At 68.7% G+C, this 20,103-nt stretch overlaps 1 protein-coding gene across 1 annotated transcript in view; it reads left to right on the forward strand.

Moving 5' to 3' along the window:
• Window positions 1–19,754, forward strand: part of LOC142825992 (alpha-mannosidase 2x-like) — a 35,560-nt gene extending 15,806 nt beyond the window's left edge. Inside the window, 10 exon segments of the mRNA XM_075918396.1 lie at window positions 9,027–9,198; window positions 9,655–9,782; window positions 10,138–10,311; window positions 10,707–10,893; window positions 11,018–11,195; window positions 14,355–14,557; window positions 16,963–16,982; window positions 16,985–17,144; window positions 17,909–18,023; window positions 19,671–19,754. Of these exon segments, the coding sequence (XP_075774511.1) occupies window positions 9,027–9,198; window positions 9,655–9,782; window positions 10,138–10,311; window positions 10,707–10,893; window positions 11,018–11,195; window positions 14,355–14,557; window positions 16,963–16,982; window positions 16,985–17,144; window positions 17,909–18,023; window positions 19,671–19,742 (1,409 nt within the window). The 3' untranslated portion in view covers window positions 19,743–19,754.
• The last annotated feature ends 349 nt before the right edge of the window (window positions 19,755–20,103 follow it).

Here is a 20,103-nt window from a genome sequence, read left to right on the forward strand (position 1 = left end):
CGCAGGAGTTCTTCCATTTGCGTCCGTTGGTCCACCGTCAGCTCTGGCCCTATGGACGGGGTCTCTTCCTCCGCGTGGTCGGCTGGGGAGGGGCCGAGGTCTTCGTCGCGGTCCGCGGGCGCCACTAGGAGTCCTTCCCGGGCCACCCACTTTTTGAGCAGATTCACGTGGTAGATCTGCGTGGCCCTTCGTCTCCCGGTCAGCCGCACCTCATAATTCACGTCTCCTACCTTCCGGACGACCTCGTAGGGGCCCTGCCACGCCGCGAGGAGTTTGGACTCCTGGGTGGGCAGGAGCAACAACACTCGGTCGCCGGGCTCGAACTGGCGGTTCGCGGCCGTGCGGTTGTAGTAGTGGGCCTGTCGCGTCTGGGCCCTCAAGAGATTCCACTTTGCATAGGCGCCGAGACGCCGTAACTTCTCTCGGAGCTGCAAAATATACTGTACCGTGCCCTGGCACCGGGCCGACTGCGCCTCCCAGTCCTCCCTTAGGATGTCCAGGATCCCCCGGGGCTGCCGCCCATATAGTAGCTCGAATGGGGAAAATTCCGTGGAGGCTTGGGGTACCTCGCGGATGGCGAACATGAGGGCGGGCAACATCTGGTCCCAGTCCCTCGGGCTGTCCTGCACCACCCGCCGGAGCATGTCCTTTAAGGTGCGGTTGAATCGCTCTACTAGTCCGTCAGTCTGGGGGTGGTATACTGACGTCCGCAGGGTTTTAATGCGGAGGAGTGTGCACAGCTCCTTTATCAGCTGGGAAGTCACGTTTGTCCCCTGGTCCGTGAGAATAGCCTGCGGGAACCCCACCCTCGCAAAAATTTTAAGCAGTTCTGTCGCCAACGTGGGGGCCTTGACGTTGCGGAGCGGGACGGCCTCCGGGTACCGGGTGGCGTAGTCGACCACCACGAGGATGAACCGATGCCCCGCCCGGGAGGGCTCCAGTGGCCCTACTAGGTCCAGGGCCACCCGCTCGAAGGGGGTGCCCACTACCGGGAGGGGTACCAGGGGGGCCACCGGGACGGCGCCCGTTGCGACCTTCTGGCAGCTGGGGCACGAGGCGCAGAAGTCCCGTACCGCCCGGTAAACCCCTGGCCAATAGAATCGGCGGAGGACCCGCGCCAGCGTTTTTTCCCGGCCCAGGTGCCCCGCCCAGGGGTTTGTGTGCGCGAGGTCCAGGACCTCCCTCCGCCGGGTCTGGGGGACTACCAGCTGTCTCTGTTCCCCCTCCCCCGCCCCGCCTGTTACCAGACGGTATAGGCGGTCCTGGATTACCTGGAAGCGGGGGCCCTGCTGGCGTTCGTCCGTCTCGTCCGGATCACCGGCCCGTTCCCAGGCGTACCGTAGAGTCTCATCGGTCCGCTGCTCCTCCAAGAAGTCGGAGTCGTCGCTTCCGCCGCCCCGCGAGGGCGCCACTGGGCTAGGGGCGCGAGGGTGTACGTAGGCTTCCTTCGCGGGGGCCCGTCCGTCCGGCCGGTCCATCCCCTTCCGCAGGAGTCCCGGGAACCCCGGCCAATCTCTCCCTATCACCACGGGGAGTGGTAGGTTCGGGGCCTTCCCCACTCGCCAGACCCTGGCCATCTGCCCATCCGCCAAGTGGACCCACACTGTGGAATAGGTTCGCACGTCCCCGTGCACGCATTTCATCTGGGCGGTCTCGCCGGTGGGCGGGGCCTCCCGTACCAGCTCCTCCCGTACCAAGGTGAGCGCGGAGCCGGAGTCCACTAAGGCCTGCAGGGGTTTCAGCCCCAGCCAGACGGTCACTGTTGGTCGTGCCGGTCCCGTCTGTGGGTCCCCTGGGGTTGGTGTGGACAGGGTACAATCCATCATCGGGCAGTCGCGTTTCAAGTGCCCCTCTTGCCCGCATTGATAGCAGGCGGTCCGGCTCGGCGCCCTCCGGTCGCCGCCCCCTTGCTCTTCGTGGCCTTTTCTGCCCTCCCCGGGGGCCTCCCCCGGCCTCGCGGGCCAGATGGGAGCCAAGCGCCGCCCCCCGCCGGCGGGTGGCTTTGGGGCGCCTCTGGCCGGTGTCGGCCCTGTCCCGCGGGCCCGCGGTGCATCCCTCGTCGCGGGGCCGGGCATGGACTCCCGGCGCGCTCCGACCTCCCCGCCCTCCGCATCGAGGTGCGCCTCCGTCAGTGTGATGGCTGCCGCTAGAGTTCCCGGCTGGTGCCGGCGGACCCACTTCTGGGCACCCGGGGGAAGGAGGTGGACGTATTGCTCCAGGGCCACCATTTCGGCAACTTCGGTGCCCGTCCGTTGCTCCGGCTCCAGCCACCGCCAAGCCCACTCATGCAGGCGCTGTGCGAAGACTCGAGGTCGCTCCCCTGGTTTGAATCGCTCGTTACGGAATCTTTGGCGGTACGTGTCACTGTTAATCCCTAATTGGTCCAGGATGGCCTCTTTCACCCGGTTGTACTGCAGTGCCTCCCGGGCTGCTAGGCTCCGGTAGGCCATCTAGGCGGGCCCGGACAAGTACGGGGCCAACAGCGTCGCCCAATGGGCCTCCGGCCACCTCGCAGCCGTAGCCACTCTCTCAAAAGTTGTCAAATATGCCTCTGGGTCGTCCCCGGGCCCCATCTTGGTCAGGCGGAGGGGTAACGATCCCAGATCGCGGTTGCCGTCGTCGCTCGGCCACGCCGGCCCTCCCGCCGAGCTGGGCGGGGGAGCCCCGTGCATCCACTTCTCATGTTGGGCCGACAGCTCCTGCACCAGCAACCGTTGCTGATCCTGGAACTGGCTCGCCAGCTGCTGCATCATTTGGGACTGCTGTTGTTGCTGCTGCTGCTGGGTTTCCCTCACCCAGTCGAGTAGCTGCTGAGCATCCATGGTGGTATGCCTTTCCGTCTGCTCCCTAGGCGCAGAGGACACCCTACCGTAACCGCCTGTCACTTAGTGGGGGTCATGCCCACATTCTCCACCACGTGTGAGGGTCTCGGGGTGCGATCACCCCCTCCCAGTCCGAGAGGGGGGGTCTGCGGACCCCTTTTTGGTCCTCCTTTTGTCCTGTGTCGTCCCTGGGCCGCCGGTGTGGAGTCCGGGCCCCTGGGGTGCGATCACCCCCTCCCAGCCAGAAGGGGGGGTCAGCGAACCCCAGGCCGTGAGTACCCGCCGAGCGGGATGGGGGGGCCGGAGCCCCTAGCCTTAGGTCCTCCTCCCCCAGTCCGGGGTTCTAGTTTGGTCCCAGTCGGTTAGTGTGGCTGTCGGGTGCTGGACGCTCCCCGTGTGGAGGGAGGGGGACCCGGTCCCGCCCTCTCTCCGGGTCCCAGCCCGGGGCCCTGAGCGCCGGGGCCGCTAGCGCCCCGGCACGGTGGACGAGGGGGGTGAGGATTCTCCCCCCTGTGGCCCGTCCACCCACGGCCGCCAGAAGCGCCCTGCCCCGGGCTCCTTCCTCCCTCCCGTTGGGTCTGCCGTCCGATCCCCGTCGCCCTGGCGCCTACCTTGACTCGGCGGTCTGCGGTGTCTCGCGTTCCGATGGCGTCCCGGGGGTGAGCTCTCCAGTCCTGGCACGCTCCTGGCCGTCCCGGTCTCTCCTGGCTCGGCGCGGTGGGGTCCTCCTGCCGTCTGGCGAGGGGCTGAGTGCTCGCCAGGGGCAGTGGCTGTCCCGGAGGCCCCGGGACCAGCGCCGGGCCGGCAGCCGGGCTGTGTGGCGCTCACGCTCCGTCCTGCGGTGGGGGCTGCTCCTCCGCCGCCGCGAGGAGCCTGCGCCCCGCTTCTCCGGCGGCGGGCACTTTTAAACTGGCCCGCCGCGCCGGCCGCCGCCCGGGGCCCCGCCCCTTCCGGGCCCGCCCCCGCTGGCGGCCCTCGCCAGTTGCCGTGCGCCCCGGCCCCGCCTTCCCTGCGTGGGCCGGCGGGGGGGGGGGCCGCCCATCGGCTGCCGGCGCAAGCGCGGGGGAAGCGCCCCCGCCTGCCGCCCCCGGCGGCTGGAGTTGTGGGGTTGCTGGGGGGTCTGCGACCGGCCGGCAGAGCCCCGCCGGTGAGGACTCCGCTCGCCCCGCCCCCGGGAGAGTGACGGCCGGCGGGGGCTCCGCTCCCCTCGCCCCTGGTCCGGGGCCGGCCCGTCACAAGGCCCAACTTAAATGTATACCCCAAATTAAAAAACACAAGAAGAGAACCAAAAAAGTGCCCCCATGGCTTAACAACCAAGTGTGATGGCGTGTCAGGGACCCCGCTGATCCTGCACTCCCGTAGCAGCGAGAACAGACTCCGCCAGTGAGACAGCGTAGTCAGGGTTCCCTTGATCCCCTCGGGTAGCGGGTGGGGAAATCCACCACCACCAGGATGTATTTCTTCCCTGTCTGGGTCGCTCTGCTGAAGGGCCCCACAATATCCATCGCCACCTTCTGGAAAGGCTCCTCTATAATGGGCAGGGGCCTCAACGCAGCTGTCCTCCTGTCTTGGGCCTTCCCCCCCTTCTGGCAGGAGTCGCAGGACCGGCAGGACCGCTGCACAGCTGTAAATATCTCCAGCCAGGAGAAGTTTTGAAGCAGCCTCAGCCGCGTGCGCCGGATTCCCCGGTGTCCCAAGAAGGGGATGTCATGGGCCAGGTGCAGCAGCATGTGCCGATACTTTTGGGGAACTACCAGCTGCCGCTGGAGCCCTCATGCCCCCACCTTCCCTGGGGGGAGCCATTCCCGGTACAAGGTCCTCCCCATTCACCGCAGCCAGGGCCCCTCGGCTCCTCTGCTCCGCTCCGCCATGGCCAGCTCATGCTGTCGCTGCTTCTCTCGGTCCTGGCGCTCCTCCCTATGGTCCTCTAGTTCCTTTAGCCGCAGCTTGATCTCCAGCCACTGCAGCTCTTCTGGGCTGGACCCTGCCCTGGACGGACCACGGCTGGCAGGGCTTGGCCTGGTGGGCACCACGACTCTCTGGCGGGCTCCAGCCCTCCGTCCGGTCTGAGAGCCTGAGACGCTCCCCGGGGGTGTCTGGCTGCTCCCCGCTGGGGCAGGATCCCGGCCCCTGGATGGGTCACTCTCTTCCAGCCGGGCAATGAACTGGGCCTTGGTTCCTTTCCCCACGGGCAGGGCCCTCTCTCTGCAGAGCCCCACCAGCTCTGCCTTCAGGAGTTGGGCGTAGGCCATCGCCCCGCCGGTCCCCTCGGTGCAGATTCACCAGTCCAGTGCTGCAGTGCCCACGACTCCCAGGAACCGCTTCGCTCTGTCTCCAGCACACCTGGCTCTACGCCCCTTCCCTCTACTGCGCCTTGGCACTCGCTGGTGGAAGCTCCGTCCACGGGGGGCAGTGCATCCCACTCCTGACACCACTGGGACGGTGCGTTGGGGTTCCCCCGATCCTGCACCCCCGTAGCAGCAAGAACAGACTCCGCCAGCAGTAGAAGAGCGAGGTTCTATTGCTCCTCCAGGGTACAGCCCAGCACAGCCGTGGTGTGTTTACAGGATGCGGGGCCAGGGTGTTTCAGACCCCTTGGGTTAGGGGCCCATCACCCCTCGCCCCAGCAACCTCAGACTGTCTCCCTGACGGTTCCAGCCCCCCCAGCGCACAGTCCTCTGTTCAGCCTCGTCCCTTAACAAGTAGAGCCGGTTTGGACACTGTCCTGAGGCCCCTCTTGCTGGGCCGTGCTACAGACACCGCCAGTGGGGTCCCCACCACCCAGCGCCCAAGCACAGCGACCAGCAAGGTACTGGGGCTACACCACAGCCGGCCGGTAGAACGGGGGGGGGGGGGGGGGGTTATCGCTGCTCCAGGGTACAGCCCAGCACAGACGGGACGTGGCTACAGGAGTCAGGGCCAGGCAGCCGCAGCCCCTTGGGGGAGGGTCCATCGCCCCCTCCGCACTCAGCTTAGTCTGTTCCCTTCATGTTTCCCAGCCAGAAAACTGCCTCGCTCCCAGGCCCTGCCCCCAGCGAGGTGCCGTCTCCGCCCCCCTCCCTTTGTCTGTCCCCTGGGAAGAGCTTTGCTAACTGCTCAGGCTGGGCCGAGGTGTCTGGGCCAATCCACATGCGGGTGAGTCAGTGGGAATTGCACAGCGCAGGGGACATTGAGTTACAAAGCCGACCGCCCCCCACGACCAAGTAAAAGAAGCAGTGACCAATAAAAGGGCATCTTTTAAAAAGTGGAAGTCAAATCCTAGTGAGAAAATAGAAAGGAGCAGAAACTGTGTCAAAGGAAGCGTAAAAATATAAGACGAAAAGCCAAAAAGGCGTTTGAAGAGCAGCCAGCCAAAAACTCAAGAAGTGACAGCAAAATGTTTAAACGCATCAGAAGCAGGAAGCTGCTAAACAGCCAGTGGGGCCCCTGGACGATGGAGACGCTAACGGAGCCCTCAGAGACGATAAAGTCATAGCAGAGAAGCTGAATGACTTCTCCGCTTAGGTCTTCAGGCTGAGACTGTCGGGGAGATTCCCAGCCCTGAGCCGGCCTTTGTAGGTGACAAATCTGAGGAACTGTCCCCGATTGAGGTCCCATTAGAGGAGGTTCTGGAACAAATTGATAAACTAACGGTAACGAGTCACCGGGACCAGATGGGCAATTGCAGAACTATTGACTGTGGTTTGTAACCTGCCCTTTCAATCAGCTTCCGTACCTAACGACTGGAAGATCGCTAACGTGACGCCAATACTTTAAAAGGGCTCTGGAGGTGACCTTGGCAATTCCAGGCCAGTAAGTCTAACCTCAGTACCGGGCAAATTAGTTGAACCCATAGTAAAGAATGAAATTGTCAGAAACAGCGATGAAATATGTTGGGAGAAAGTCAACATGGTTCCTGTAAAGGGAAGTGATGCCTTACTAATCTGCTCGAGTTCTGAGAGGGGGGGTCACCAAAAATCTGGACGGGGGATCCAGTGGATGCAGTGCTCTTAGATTTCCAGAAAACCTCTGACAAGGGCCCTCACCAAGGGGGACGCTCATGGACTGAGAACTGGTTAAAGCCAGGAGACAAAGGGTAGGAATAAATGGCCAGTTTTCCGAGTGGAGAGAGGTACCTAGTGGGGTCCCCCCAGGGTCTGTCCTAGTCGACTTATTTAGAAATGATCTAGGGAAAGGGGGAAACAGGGAGGTGGCAAAACTTGCAGGTGATCCCAAACTGCTCAAGGTAGTTGAGAGCAAAGCAGCCTGTGAGGAGCTTCTAAAGGCTCTCACCAGACTAAGCGACTAGGCAACGAAATGGAATGTGGATAAAGGTAAAGTAACGCCCATTGGAAAACCATCCCAACGCCACGTGCACCGGGAGGGGGACTGATTTGGCTACAGCTACTCAGAGATCTTGGAGTCACTGTGGATCGTTCTCTGCAAACATCCTCTCCATGCGCAGCGGCCGTCAAAAAGCAAATAGAACGTTAGGAGTCATCAAAAAGGGACAGAGAATAAGACAGAGAATCTCTCATTGCCTCTGTATAAATCCACGGGACGCCCACAGCTTGAATCCTGCGCACAGATGGGGACCCCTCATCTCAACAAAGCTACATTGGCATTGGATTCAGAAAAGGGCAAAAAAGTGCTGAGGGGTTTGGAACGGGTCCCCTATGAAGAGAGGTTAAAGAGACGGGGACTTTTCCACTTAGAAAAGAGGAGACTGAGGGGGGATATGATAGAGGTCTATAAAAACATGAGTGGGGTGGAGAAAGTGAATAAGGAAAAGTTATGTCCATATTCCCACAATATAAGAACTGGGGGTCACCAAATGAAATAAATAGGCCGTAGGTTTAAAACAAAAGGCAGTTTTTCTTCACTCAGCGCACAGTCAACCTGTGGAACTCCTTGCCAGAGGATGTGGTGAAGGCCAGGACTTTAACAGGGTACAAAAAAGAGCTAGATAGAGTCACGGAGGTAAGGTCCACCAATGGCTATTAGCCAGGATGGGCAGGAATGGTGTCCCTGGCCTCTGTTTGTCTGGAGGTGGGTGACGGGAGGGATCACGTGAGGATACCTGTTCTGTTCCCTCCCTCTGGAGCCCCTGGTGTTGGCCACTGCTAGCAGACAGGACCCTGGGCTGGATGGACCGTTGGTCTGACCCTGTCTGGCCACTCTGATGTTCTCTCTCCAGCTGGCTTTGTAATAATACGCTACGGATCGGAACGTGGCTGTGCCGTTTCAAACGCCTGCTCCAGAGAGGGGCTGCAGAACTTGCTTTCATGTACAAGTCTGACTCCTTGAACCAAGGTCTGAACAAAGACCTGACCTGGCTGGGCCGCTAGCGCCAGTCCACCCCCGAATGACACAAAAGCCAAGCGCCAGGTACTTGGAGCCCCTCCATTAGCCTCATTTACACGGGCACTCGACTAGACGCTCCCATGGGCATCGTCTCCGTCCCTGTCCTTCCCCATCCCCTTTTGCTGCTATTTATTTGCAGCTGTGCACCCCTCGTGCCAGTCATCTGCGGAAGGGGGCTGTGCCCACGAAAGCTCCTGAGCCCAGCTCTAGGGTTTGGGCGTCTCTACGGCGCTGCAGGACCATTTCTTCTTTTTTTACATTTTTTCATGATTCTGGGCTGCATTGGCAGGGGTGTTGTGAGCACGACACGAGGAGTCGTTCTCCCGCTCGGCTCTGCGCTGATCAGGCCTCAGTCGGAGTCTTGTGTCCAGTTCTGGGCGCCAGTTTCAGGACAGATGCGGAGACATTGGAGAGGGTCCAGAGAAGAGCCACAAGAATGATGAAAGGCCCAGAGAACAGGAGTGAGGAAGGGAGACCGAAAGAGCTGGGCTTGTTTCGTTTGGAAAGGAGCAGACCGAGAGGGGCCGTGAGAACAGTTTTCAAGTATCTAAAAGGGTGTCACAGGGAGGAGGGAGACAAACTGTTCCCCTTGGCCTCTGAGCACAGGACAAGCAGCAAGGGGCTGAAACTGCAGCCAGGGAGGTTGAGGTTGGACATTAGGAAAAAGTTCCGGCCTGTCTGGGTGGTGAAACCCTGGGCTGAATTGCCCGGGGGTTGTGGCATAGGAGCAGGTTAGACAGCTGGGTCCTGGTGTGAGGACGGGACTGGGCCTGAGCTCTCGAGGTCCCTGCCAGCCCTGGGGGTTGGGTCCAGTGCCCGCAGGGGCTCTGCACTCAGCCCTGCCCTCTGCTTGGTGGCCAGGCTGGATCAAGACCTTCGAGAAGTACTACACGGACCAGACGCAGCACATCCTGAGCAGCATGGTGCTGAAGCTGCAGGAGGACCCGCGCCGCCGCTTCATCTGGTCCGAGATCTCCTTCTTCTCCAAGTGGTGGGACAACATCAGTGCCCAGAAACGGGCTGCGGTGCGCAGGTGGGGGCCGAGGCCGGGCTCTGGGGGAACTGGCCATGGCTGTGGGGTGGCCTGCAGGAGGGATTGTGTGGTGAGGTGCTGGCCATGGGGTGGGGCTTGTGGGGCGGGAGCTGGGGGGTGGAGTCATGCGCCATGGGGCGCGGACCATGGGGCGAGGGCTGTGGTATTGTGGCATAGGCCATGGGATGGGATGGGAGGGGTGGGACCCATGGGGCAGGGTCCATGAGGTGACGGCAGGAGCCATGGGGCAGGGACCATGGAGTTGGCATGCGGGCTGTGGGGCAGTAGCATGAGATGGGGGTGCCGACCGTGGGGTGGGAGTTGTGGGGTGGGGGGTGCGATCCATGGGGCAGGGGCTTTGGGGTGGGGTCCGTGGGGTGTGGGGCGGGGGCGAGGGCCGTGGGGTGTGCCCGCAGGAGGTGCTGTGGGGCATCTCTACCTGGACTGCGTCCGCAGGCTGGTTGGCAACGGGCAGCTGGAGATGGTGACGGGCGGCTGGGTGATGCCCGACGAGGCCAATTCTCACTACTTCGCCATGCTCGACCAGCTGATCGAGGGGCACCAGTGGCTGGAGAGGAACATCGGTGCGTGGGCCCAGCCCTGGTCTCTTCATGCCGGGACCCGGGGGAGGAGACAGACAGGGGTGCGGCCCACACCCGAGGGGAGCCAGGGCCGGGGAGGGGAGCCAGAGACGGGGGTGCAGCCTACGCCCAAGGGGAGCCGGGGCCAGGGGGGGAGCCAGAGACGGGGGCGCGGTCCACACCCGAGGGGCGCCGGGGCTGGGGGGGGGGAGCCGGAGCCGGGGGCGCAGCCCACACCCGAGGGGCACCGGGGCCAGGGAAGGGGAGCCGGGGGCGCAGCCCACACCCGAGGGCCGTGGGGCCGGGGGTTCCTGCTGCCAGGGAGGAGGCTCCTAACCGGTCTGTGGTGGCGACTCAGGCGTGACCCCGCGCTCCGGCTGGGCCGTCGACCCCTTTGGGCACAGCTCCACCATGCCCTACCTGCTGCGGCGCGCCAACCTGAGCAGCATGCTGGTGCAGCGGGTGCACTACGCCATCAAGAAGCACTTCGCCGCCACCCGCAGCCTGGAGTTCATGTGGAGACAGACCTGGGGTGAGCAGCCCGGGGGCGGGGGCAGGGAGTGGGGGTGGATTGGACCCTGCCTCTGTGGCTCCGTCTGACCGAGGAGCAGCCTCCCGCGCCGGCTCTGGGGGCCCTGGTGCTGAGCCAGGCCCAGCCCATCTCTCCCGCCCAGGCCAGGGAGTGCGGGTAAGCCGGGCTCCACTTCCCTGCTAGGCCCTGGCTCTCCTGGCCCATCCTGGCTCTTGCTTGGCGGGACCCTGCCTGTGCCATGGGGCACGCTGGCTGCCCTGCCCTGCCCTGCCCAGCGCCTGCCCCTCAGCCCTCGGCTGCCTCCCTCCCCTGGCTGCTCCCCGGCCTGGGAGCGTGGGCACGGGTGGCCGGTTCCCGGGGTGGGCACACCCACTCAGCTGGCCCCTTCTCTGCAGCCCCTGACTCCAGCACCGACATCCTCTGCCACATGATGCCCTTCTACAGCTACGACGTGCCCCACACCTGCGGCCCCGACCCCAAGATCTGCTGCCAGTTCGACTTCAAGCGCCTGCCTGGGGGCAGGATCAACTGCCCCTGGAAGGTGCCCCCCCGAGCCATCACCGAGGCCAACGTGGCCGAACGGTGAGTGACGGTGCCCCCGCTCAGCCATGGTGCCCGAGGCTGCTTGGCCGCTGGGCGCTGCCTGTGCCTACGGCCCCGCGTCAGGGCCGGCCCTGCCCCCTGAGGCTCGGGTGTCTCTCCGCAGGGCGCAGCTGCTTCTGGATCAGTACCGTAAGAAGTCCAAGCTGTTCCGCAGCAAGGTGCTGCTGGTGCCCCTGGGGGACGATTTCCGCTACGACAAGCCCCAGGAGTGGGATGCCCAGTTCCTCAGCTACCAGCGCCTCTTCGACTTCCTCAACGCCCACCCCGGCCTGCACGTGCAGGTACCGCGCCAGGGGGAGGCGGGAGCCAGGCCGCACATGCAGGTACCGCGCCAGGGGGAGGCGGGAGCCAGGCCGCACGTGCAGGTACCGCGCCGGGGGGAGGCGGGAGCCAGGCCGCACGTGCAGGTACCGCGCCGGGGGGAGGCGGGAGCCAGGCCGCACGTGCAGGTACCGCGCCGGGGGGAGGCGGGATCCAGGCCGCACGTGCAGGTACCGCGCCGGGGGGAGGGGGAGCCAGGCCGCACGTGCAGGTACCGCGCCGGGGGGAGGCGGGAGCCAGGCCGCACGTGCAGGTACCGCGCCGGGGGGAGGGGGATCCAGGCCGCACGTGCAGGTACCGCGCCGGGGGGAGGCGGGAGCCAGGCCGCACGTGCAGGTACCGCGCCGGGGGGAGGGGGATCCAGGCCGCACGTGCAGGTACCGCGCCGGGGGGAGGCGGGAGCCAGGCCGCACGTGCAGGTACCGCGCCGGGGGGAGGCGGGAGCCAGGCCGCACGTGCAGGTACCGCGCCGGGGGGAGGCGGGAGCCAGGCCGCACGTGCAGGTACCGCGCCGGGGGGAGGCGGGAGCCAGGCCGCACGTGCAGGTACCGCGCCGGGGGGAGGCGGGAGCCAGGCCGCACGTGCAGGTACCGCGCCGGGGGGAGGGGGATCCAGGCCGCACGTGCAGGTACCGCGCCGGGGGGAGGCGGGAGCCAGGCCGCACGTGCAGGTACCGCGCCGGGGGGAGGCGGGAGCCAGGCCGCACGTGCAGGTACCGCGCCGGGGGGAGGGGGATCCAGGCCGCACGTGCAGGTACCGCGCCGGGGGGAGGCGGGAGCCAGGCCGCACGTGCAGGTACCGCGCCGGGGGGAGGCGGGAGCCAGGCCGCACGTGCAGGTACCGCGCCGGGGGGAGGGGGATCCAGGCCGCACGTGCAGGTACCGCGCCGGGGGGAGGCGGGAGCCAGGCCGCACGTGCAGGTACCGCGCCGGGGGGAGGGGGATCCAGGCCGCACGTGCAGGTACCGCGCCGGGGGGAGGCGGGAGCCAGGCCGCACGTGCAGGTACCGCGCCGGGGGGAGGAGGGAGCCAGGCCGCACGTGCAGGTACCGCGCCGGGGGGAGGCGGGAGCCAGGCCGCACGTGCAGGTACCGCGCCGGGGGGAGGGGGGAGCCAGGCCGCACGTGCAGGTACCGCGCCGGGGGGAGGGGGAGCCAGGCCGCACGTGCAGGTACCGCGCCGGGGGGAGGGGGAGCCAGGCCGCACGTGCAGGTACCGCGCCGGGGGGAGGCGGGAGCCAGGCCGCACGTGCAGGTACCGCGCCGGGGGGAGGCGGGAGCCAGGCCGCACGTGCAGGTACCGCGCCGGGGGGAGGCGGGATCCAGGCCGCACGTGCAGGTACCGCGCCGGGGGGAGGCGGGAGCCAGGCCGCACGTGCAGGTACCGCGCCGGGGGGAGGCGGGAGCCAGGCCGCACGTGCAGGTACCGCGCCGGGGGGAGGGGGGAGCCAGGCCGCACGTGCAGGTACCGCGCCGGGGGGAGGCGGGAGCCAGGCCGCACGTGCAGGTACCGCGCCGGGGGGAGGCGGGAGCCAGGCCGCACGTGCAGGTACCGCGCCGGGGGGAGGGGGAGCCAGGCCGCACGTGCAGGTACCGCGCCGGGGGGAGGGGGATCCAGGCCGCACGTGCAGGTACCGCGCCGGGGGGAGGCGGGAGCCAGGCCGCACGTGCAGGTACCGCGCCGGGGGGGAGGCGGGAGCCAGGCCGCACGTGCAGGTACCGCGCCGGGGGGAGGCGGGAGCCAGGCCGCACGTGCAGGTACCGCGCCGGGGGGAGGCGGGAGCCAGGCCGCACGTGCAGGTACCGCGCCGGGGGGAGGCGGGAGCCAGGCCGCACGTGCAGGTACCGCGCCGGGGGGAGGCGGGAGCCAGGCCGCACGTGCAGGTACCGCGCCGGGGGGAGGCGGGAGCCAGGCCTGCACGTTCAGGTACCGCGCCGGGGGAGGCGGGAGCCAGGCCGCACGTGCAGGTACCGCGCCGGGGGGAGGGGGAGCCAGGCCGCACGTGCAGGTACCGCGCCGGGGGGAGGGGGATCCAGGCCGCACGTGCAGGTACCGCGCCGGGGGGAGGGGGATCCAGGCTGCACGTTCAGGTACCGCGCCGGGGGGAGGCGGGAGCCAGGCCGCACGTGCATCACACCATGTGGGTGAGTCTGTGGGAATCGCACCTCACCGCGCAGGGGGACCCCGGGATACAGAGCTGACAGCCCCCCCACACCACACAGGGCAGCAGAAATGGTGAGGGGCTTGGAACAGCTGCCATCTGTGGACTGATTAATAAGGCAGGGGCTTTTCCGCTTGGAAAAGAAAAGGCTAAAGGGCAGGAGATACGTTGGAGGTCTAGAAACTCATGAACGGTGTGCAAGAATAGAATATGGAAATGTTACTTATTCCTTCGCTGACATAACACACGAAGCTGAGCCAATTCTTTTATAGGCAGCAGATTTAAAACAAATACATTATTGCTTCACAGTCAACCTGTGGAACTCCTTGCCAGGGGACGGTGGGAAGGCCCAAACTATAACAGGGTTCCAATAGGAAGGAAATAAGTTCAAGGAGGACAGGCCCATCGATGGCTACTAGGCACGATGGGCAGGGGTGGCGTCCTTGGCCGCTGTTTGCTAGAGGCTGGGACAGCGTGACAGGGGAGGGATCACTGTCCCCTCCCTCGGGGCGCCTGGCACTGGCCGCTGGGCAGACAGGTCCCTGGGCTGGGTGACCCTTGCTCTGACCCAGTCGGGTCGCCCCTTGCTGTTCCCACTAGACCCCACTCCCCTCCCGGGAGCCCTGCCCGTCTCCCCGTAGCGAAGGGAGAATCGGCGCTGACACTGGAAGACTCACCAGTGTCCCTGGTGACTCGCCGATGGCAGGACGCGGGCGTGCGGGAGCTGAGTGGGTCCGATAGACATTGGGTGCGGGGCGCCTGTCGGCTCCCTGCGCGGTGGCCTGCCCCAAAAGTCGCCTTGGCAGCCCCAGGGAAGGCGATGGGGGGCACGGGGTTGGCTTGTGAAGTTGCTGTGCTCAGCCTGCCCCGGGCGCACCCCCCACCCCACTCGGAGCCGGTGCCCTGGGTGGCGGGAGCCCCTCCCTCGCGGGGCTCACGGGGCCGGGCCGTTCCCGCAGGCGCAGTTCGGGACCCTCTCCGATTACTTCGACGCGCTCTGCAAGGGCACCGGGACCGTCCCCGGCGCGAGGCCGCCCGGCTTCCCCGTGCTGAGCGGGGACTTCTTCTCCTACGCCGACCGGGAGGACCACTACTGGACCGGCTACTACACCTCCCGGCCCTTCTACAAGAGCCTGGACCGCGTGCTGGAGGCCCACCTGCGGTGAGGGCCTGGGCGGGGCGCAGCCGGGGCATCTCGGGACGGGGCTTCAGGGCGCAGAGCGCTGAAGGGGCTGGGATTCGGGGGGGGGGGAGGGACTGGCAGCAGGACAGGGAGCACTCGGGACAGGATGAGGGGTGAGTGGGATTCGGGGGTGTCGTGAGGGGTGGTTGGGGGGAGGGGCAGGATGGGGTGGTCGAGGGGATTCAGGGGTGGGGTGAGGGGTGGTTGGGAGAGTGGCAGGATGGGGTGGTCGAGGGGATTCAGGGGTGGGGTGAGGGGTGGTTGGGGGAGGGGCAGGATGGGGTGGTTGAGGGGATTCAGGGGTGGGGTGAAGGGTGGTTGGGGGAGAGGGGCAGGATGGGGTGGTTGAGGGGATTCAGGGGTGGGGTGAAGGGTGGTTGGGGGAGAGGGGCAGGATGGGGTGGTCGAGGGGATTCAGGGGTGGGGTGAAGGGTGGTTGGGGGGAGGGGCAGGATGGGGTGGTCGAGGGGATTCGGGGGGCGGGGTGAGGGATTGTTGGGGGGAGGGGCAGGATGGGGTGGTCGAGGGATTCAAGGGAGGGGTGAAGGGTGGTTGGGGGGGAGGGGCAGGATGGGGTGGTCGAGGGGATTCGGGGGGGCAGGGGGAGGGGTGGTTGGGGGGAGGGGCAGGATGGGGTGGTTGAGGGGATTCAGGGGGGCGGGGTGAAGGGTGGTTGGGGGGGAGGGGCAGGATGGGGTGGTTGAGGGGATTCAAGGGAGGGGTGAAGGGTGGTTGGGGGAGAGGGCAGGATGGGGTGGTCGAGGGATTCGGGGGTGGGGTGAGGGGTGGTTGGGGGAGGGGCAGGATGGGGTGGTCGAGGGGATTCAGGGGTGGGGTGAAGGGTGGTTGGGGGGAGGGGCAGGATGGGGTGGTCGAGGGGATTCGGGGGCTGGGGTGAGGGATTGTTGGGGGGAGGGGCAGGATGGGGTGGTCGAGGGATTCGGGGGGCGAGGTGAGGGATGGTTGGGGGGAGGGGCAGGATGGGGTGGTCGAGGGGATTCGGAGGGCGGGGTGAGGGATGGTTGGGGGAGGGGCAGGATGGGGTGGTCGAGGGGATTCGGGGGGGCAGGGTGAGGGGTGGTTGGGGGGAGGGGCAGGATGGGGTGGTCGAGGGAATTTGGGGGGGCGGAGTGAGGGGTGGTTGGGGGGAGGGGCAGGATGGGGTGGTCGAGGGGATTCGGGGGGCAGGGGGAGGGGTGGTTGGGGCAAGGGGCAGGATGGGGTGGTCGAGGGGATTCGGGGGGTGGGGTGAGGGATGGTTGGGGGGAGGGGCAGGATGGGGTGGTCGAGGGATTCGGGGGGCGGGGTGAGGGATGGTTGGGGGGAGGGGCAGGATGAGGTGGTCGAGGGGATTCGGGGGGCAGGGTGAGGGGTGGTTGGGGGGAGGGGCAGGATGGGGTGGTCGAGGGGATTCGGGGGGCAGGGTGAGGGGTGGTTGGGGGAGGGGCAGGATGGGGTGGTCGAGGGGATTCGGGGGGGCAGGGTGAGGGATGGTTGGGGGGAGGGGCAGGATGGGATGGTCGAGGGGATTCGGGGGCGGGGTGAGGGATGGTTGGGGGAGGGGCAGGATGGGGTGGTCGAGGGGATTCGGGGCTGGGGTGAGGGATGGTTGGGGGAGGGGCAGGATGGGGTGGTCGAGGGGATTCGGGGGCTGGGGTGAGGGATGGTTGGGGGGAGGGGCAGGATGGGGTGGTCGAGGGGATTCGGGGGGCGCGGTGAGGGATGGTTGGGGGGAGGGGCAGGATGGGGTGGGCGAGGGGATTCGGGGGCTGGGGTGAGGGATGGTTGGGGAGGGTCAGGATGGGGTGGTCGAGGGGATTCGGGGGCTGGGGTGAGGGATGGTTGGGGGGAGGGGCAGGATGGGGTGGTCGAGGGATTCGGGGGGCAGGGTGAGGGGTGGTTGGGGGGAGGGGCAGGATGCGGTGGTCGAGGGGATTCGGGGGCGGGGTGAGGGATGGTTGGGGGGAGGGGCAGGATGGGGTGGGCGAGGGGATTCGGGGGGCAGGGTGAGGATGGTTGGGGGGAGGGGCAGGATGGGGTGGTCGAGGGATTCGGGGGCTGGGGTGAGGGATGGTTGGGGGGAGGGGCAGGATGGGGTGGTCGAGGGGATTCGGGGGGCGGGGTGAGGGATGGTTGGGGGGAGGGGCAGGATGGGGTGGTCGAGGGGATTCGGGGGCAGGGTGAGGGGTGGTTGGGGGGAGGGGCAGGATGCGGTGGTCGAGGGGATTCGGGGGCGGGGTGAGGGATGGTTGGGGGGAGGGGCAGGATGGGGTGGGCGAGGGATTCGGGGGGGCAGGGTGAAGGGGTTCCGATCGGGGCAGGGGAGGCGCCGGGGGCGGCGCGGGGGGGAGGGCCGTGTGGCTGAGGGGTCCGTGTCTGGCCAGGGGTGCCGAGATCCTGTACAGCCTGCGCTGAGCCATGCGCGGCGCGCCGGCGTGGACAGCCGGTACCCCCTGTCGGACTACGCCCTGCTCAGCCAGGCCCGGCGCGCGCTCGGGCTCTTCCAGCACCACGACGCCATCACGGGCACGGCCAAGGAGGCCGTTGTGGTGGATTACGGCGTCAGGTACGGACGGGCCGGGGAGGGGTGGGGGGCAGGAGGAGGGGCGGGGGATAGGCCGGGCAGGAGCCCCCGGGGGGCGGGGCGGGGGCAGGAAAGGACCCGGGGGGCAGGAGGGGCTGGGCAGGAGCCCCCGGGGGGCAGGACGGGCCGGGCAGGAGCCCCCGGGGGGCGGGGCGGGGGGCAGGAAAGGACCCGGGGGCAGGAGGGGCTGGGCAGGAGCCCCCGGGGGGCGGGGCGGGGGGCAGGAAAGGACCCGGGGGGCAGGAGGGGCTGGGCAGGAGCCCCCGGGGGGCGGGGCGGGGGGCAGGAAAGGACCCGGGGGGCAGGACGGGCCGGGCAGGAGCCCCCGGGGGGCGGGGCGGGGGGCAGGAAAGGACCCGGGGGGCAGGAGGGGCTGGGCAGGAGCCCCCGGGGGGCGGGGCGGGGGGCAGGAAAGGACCCGGGGGGCAGGAGGGGCTGGGCAGGAGCCCCCGGGGGGCGGGGCGGGGGGCAGGAAAGGACCCGGGGGGCAGGACGGGCCGGGCAGGAGCCCCCGGGGGGCGGGGCGGGGGGCAGGAAAGGACCCGGGGGGCAGGACGGGCTGGGCAGGAGCCCCCGGGGGGCGGGGCGGGGGGCAGGAAAGGACCCGGGGGCAGGAGGGGCTGGGCAGGAGCCCCCGGGGGGCGGGGCGGGGGGCAGGAAAGGACCCGGGGGGCAGGACGGGCCGGGCAGGAGCCCCCGGGGGGCGGGGCGGGGGCCGAGCGGCGATGCTGATTCTCTGCCCCCAGGCTGCTGCGCTCCCTGGTCAACCTGAAACGGGTCATCGGCAACGCCGCCCACTACCTGGTGCTGGGGGACAAGGACGCCTACCGCTACGATCCCACGGGGCCCTTCCTCGGCACGGTGAGCCCCGCCCTCTGCCCCGCCCCCTGCCCCCGTGCCCCGCCCTCTGCCCCGCCCCCCGCCCCCGTGCCCCGCCCCCTGCCCGCCCTCTGCCCCGCCCCCGTGCCCCGCCCTCTGCCCCTGCCCCGGCCCCGTGCCCCGCCCTCTGCCCCGGCCCCTGCCCCGCCCCCTGCCCGCCCTCTGCCCCGCCCCCGTGCCCCGCCCCCTGCCCGCCCTCTGCCCCGCCCCCGTGCCCCGCCCTCTGCCCCGCCCCCCGCCCCCGTGCCCCGCCCCCCTGCCCGCCCTCTGCCCCGCCCCCGTGCCCCGCCCTCTGCCCCGGCCCCTGCCCCGCCCCCGTGCCCCGCCCTCTGCCCCGGCCCCTGCCCGCCCTCTGCCCCGCCCCCGTGCCCCGCCCCCTGCCCGCCCTCTGCCCCGCCCTCTGCCCCGGCCCCTGCCCGCCCTCTGCCCCGCCCCCGTGCCCCGCCCTCTGCCCCGCCCCCCGCCCCCGTGCCCCGCCCCCTGCCCGCCCCCGTGCCCCGCCCTCTGCCCCGGCCCCTGCCCCGCCCCCGTGCCCCGCCCTCTGCCCCGGCCCCTGCCCCGCCCCCTGCCCGCCCCCTGCCCGCCCTCTGCCCCGCCCCCGTGCCCCGCCCTCTGCCCCGGCCCAGTGCCCCATCCTCTGCCCCGCCCCCTGCCTACTGCCCGCCCCAATGCCCCGCCCTCTGCCCCGCCCCCTGCCCGCCCCCGTGCCCTGGCCCCTGCCCGCCCTCTGCCCCGCCCCAGTGCCCCATCCTCTGCCCCGCCCCCTGCCTACTGCCCGCCCCCGTGCCCTGGCCCCTGCCCGCCCTCTGCCCCGCCCCAGTGCCCCATCCTCTGCCCCGCCCCTGCCTACTGCCCGCCCCCGTGCCCTGGCCCCTGCCCGCCCTCTGCCCCGCCCCAGTGCCCCATCCTCTGCCCCGCCCCCTGCCTACTGCCCGCCCCCCGTGCCCTGCCCCCTGCCTACTGCCCGCCCCAGTGCCCCGCCCTCTGCCCCGCCCCCGCCTACTGCCCGCCCCAGTGCCCTGGCCCCTGCCCGCCCTCTGCCCCGCCCCCTGCCCGCCCCAGTGCCCCCCCGCCCGCTGCCCAACCCCGTCTCCTGCCCCACCCCAGTGCCCTGCCCACTCTCCAACCCTGCCCACTGCCTGACCCCGCCCCTTGCCCACCTCCGCCCTCCTGCCTGACAACACCCACCCCCACCCTGCTGTCCTGATGCTGGGCCACCACCCTGCCCCGCCCTGCCCCAACCTCCTGCCTGCCCCTGCCCCCTGCCTCAACCCACCCTGCTGCCCCACTTCCCTGCCCTGCTCTGTGACCCCCACCCTACTGCTCCAACCTGGCCCTGCTGCCCTGACCCCCACCTGCTAACCTGGCCCCGGCCTCGGCCCCAGCCCCAACCTGGCCCTGCTGCCCTGACCTGAGCCCCACATTCCCAACCCAGCCTCCCTGCCGCGAGCCAGGCTTGAGCCCTGACCGCAGCCCTGGGCTCTCCTGCCCCACCCCCAGGAGCGGCTCCCTGCTGCCCTGAGCCAGGGGCTGTCCTGAGGGAGAGCGAGGGGTCAGCCCCCCTCCCCACGTGCCCTCCCTGGAGGGGCCGGGAGCCACGTGGGCGCTGACTCGACTCCTTGCTGCCAGGATGAGACGCGTCTCAACCAGGACTCGCTGCCCGAGAAAACGGTCATCAAATTGGATCCGTCGCCCAGGTAGGGGCCGCCTGCCTCCTCCAGGGCCTGGCCGCTTGGGAGCTGGGAGCCGAGGGGGGTCGGGGACCAGGGGAGTCGGGAGCTGGGAGCCGAGGGGGCTCGGGGACCAGGGGAGTCGGGAGCTGGGAGCCGAGGGGGGTCGGGGACCGGGGAGTCGGGAGCTGGGAGCCGAGGGGGATCGGGAGCTGGGAGCCGAGGAGATCGGGGACCAGGGGAGTCGGGAGCTGGGAGCCGAGGGGGATCAGGGACCAGGGAGTCGGGAGCTGGGAGCCGAGGGGGATCGGGGACCAGGGAGTCGGGAGCTGGGAGCCGAGGGGGATCGGGACCAGGGGAGTCGGGAGCTGGGAGCCGAGGGGGATCGGGGA

The sequence above is a fragment of the Pelodiscus sinensis genome, unplaced genomic scaffold (genome assembly GCF_049634645.1).
Source record: "Pelodiscus sinensis isolate JC-2024 unplaced genomic scaffold, ASM4963464v1 ctg127, whole genome shotgun sequence".
Lineage (NCBI taxonomy): Eukaryota > Metazoa > Chordata > Testudines > Trionychidae > Pelodiscus > Pelodiscus sinensis.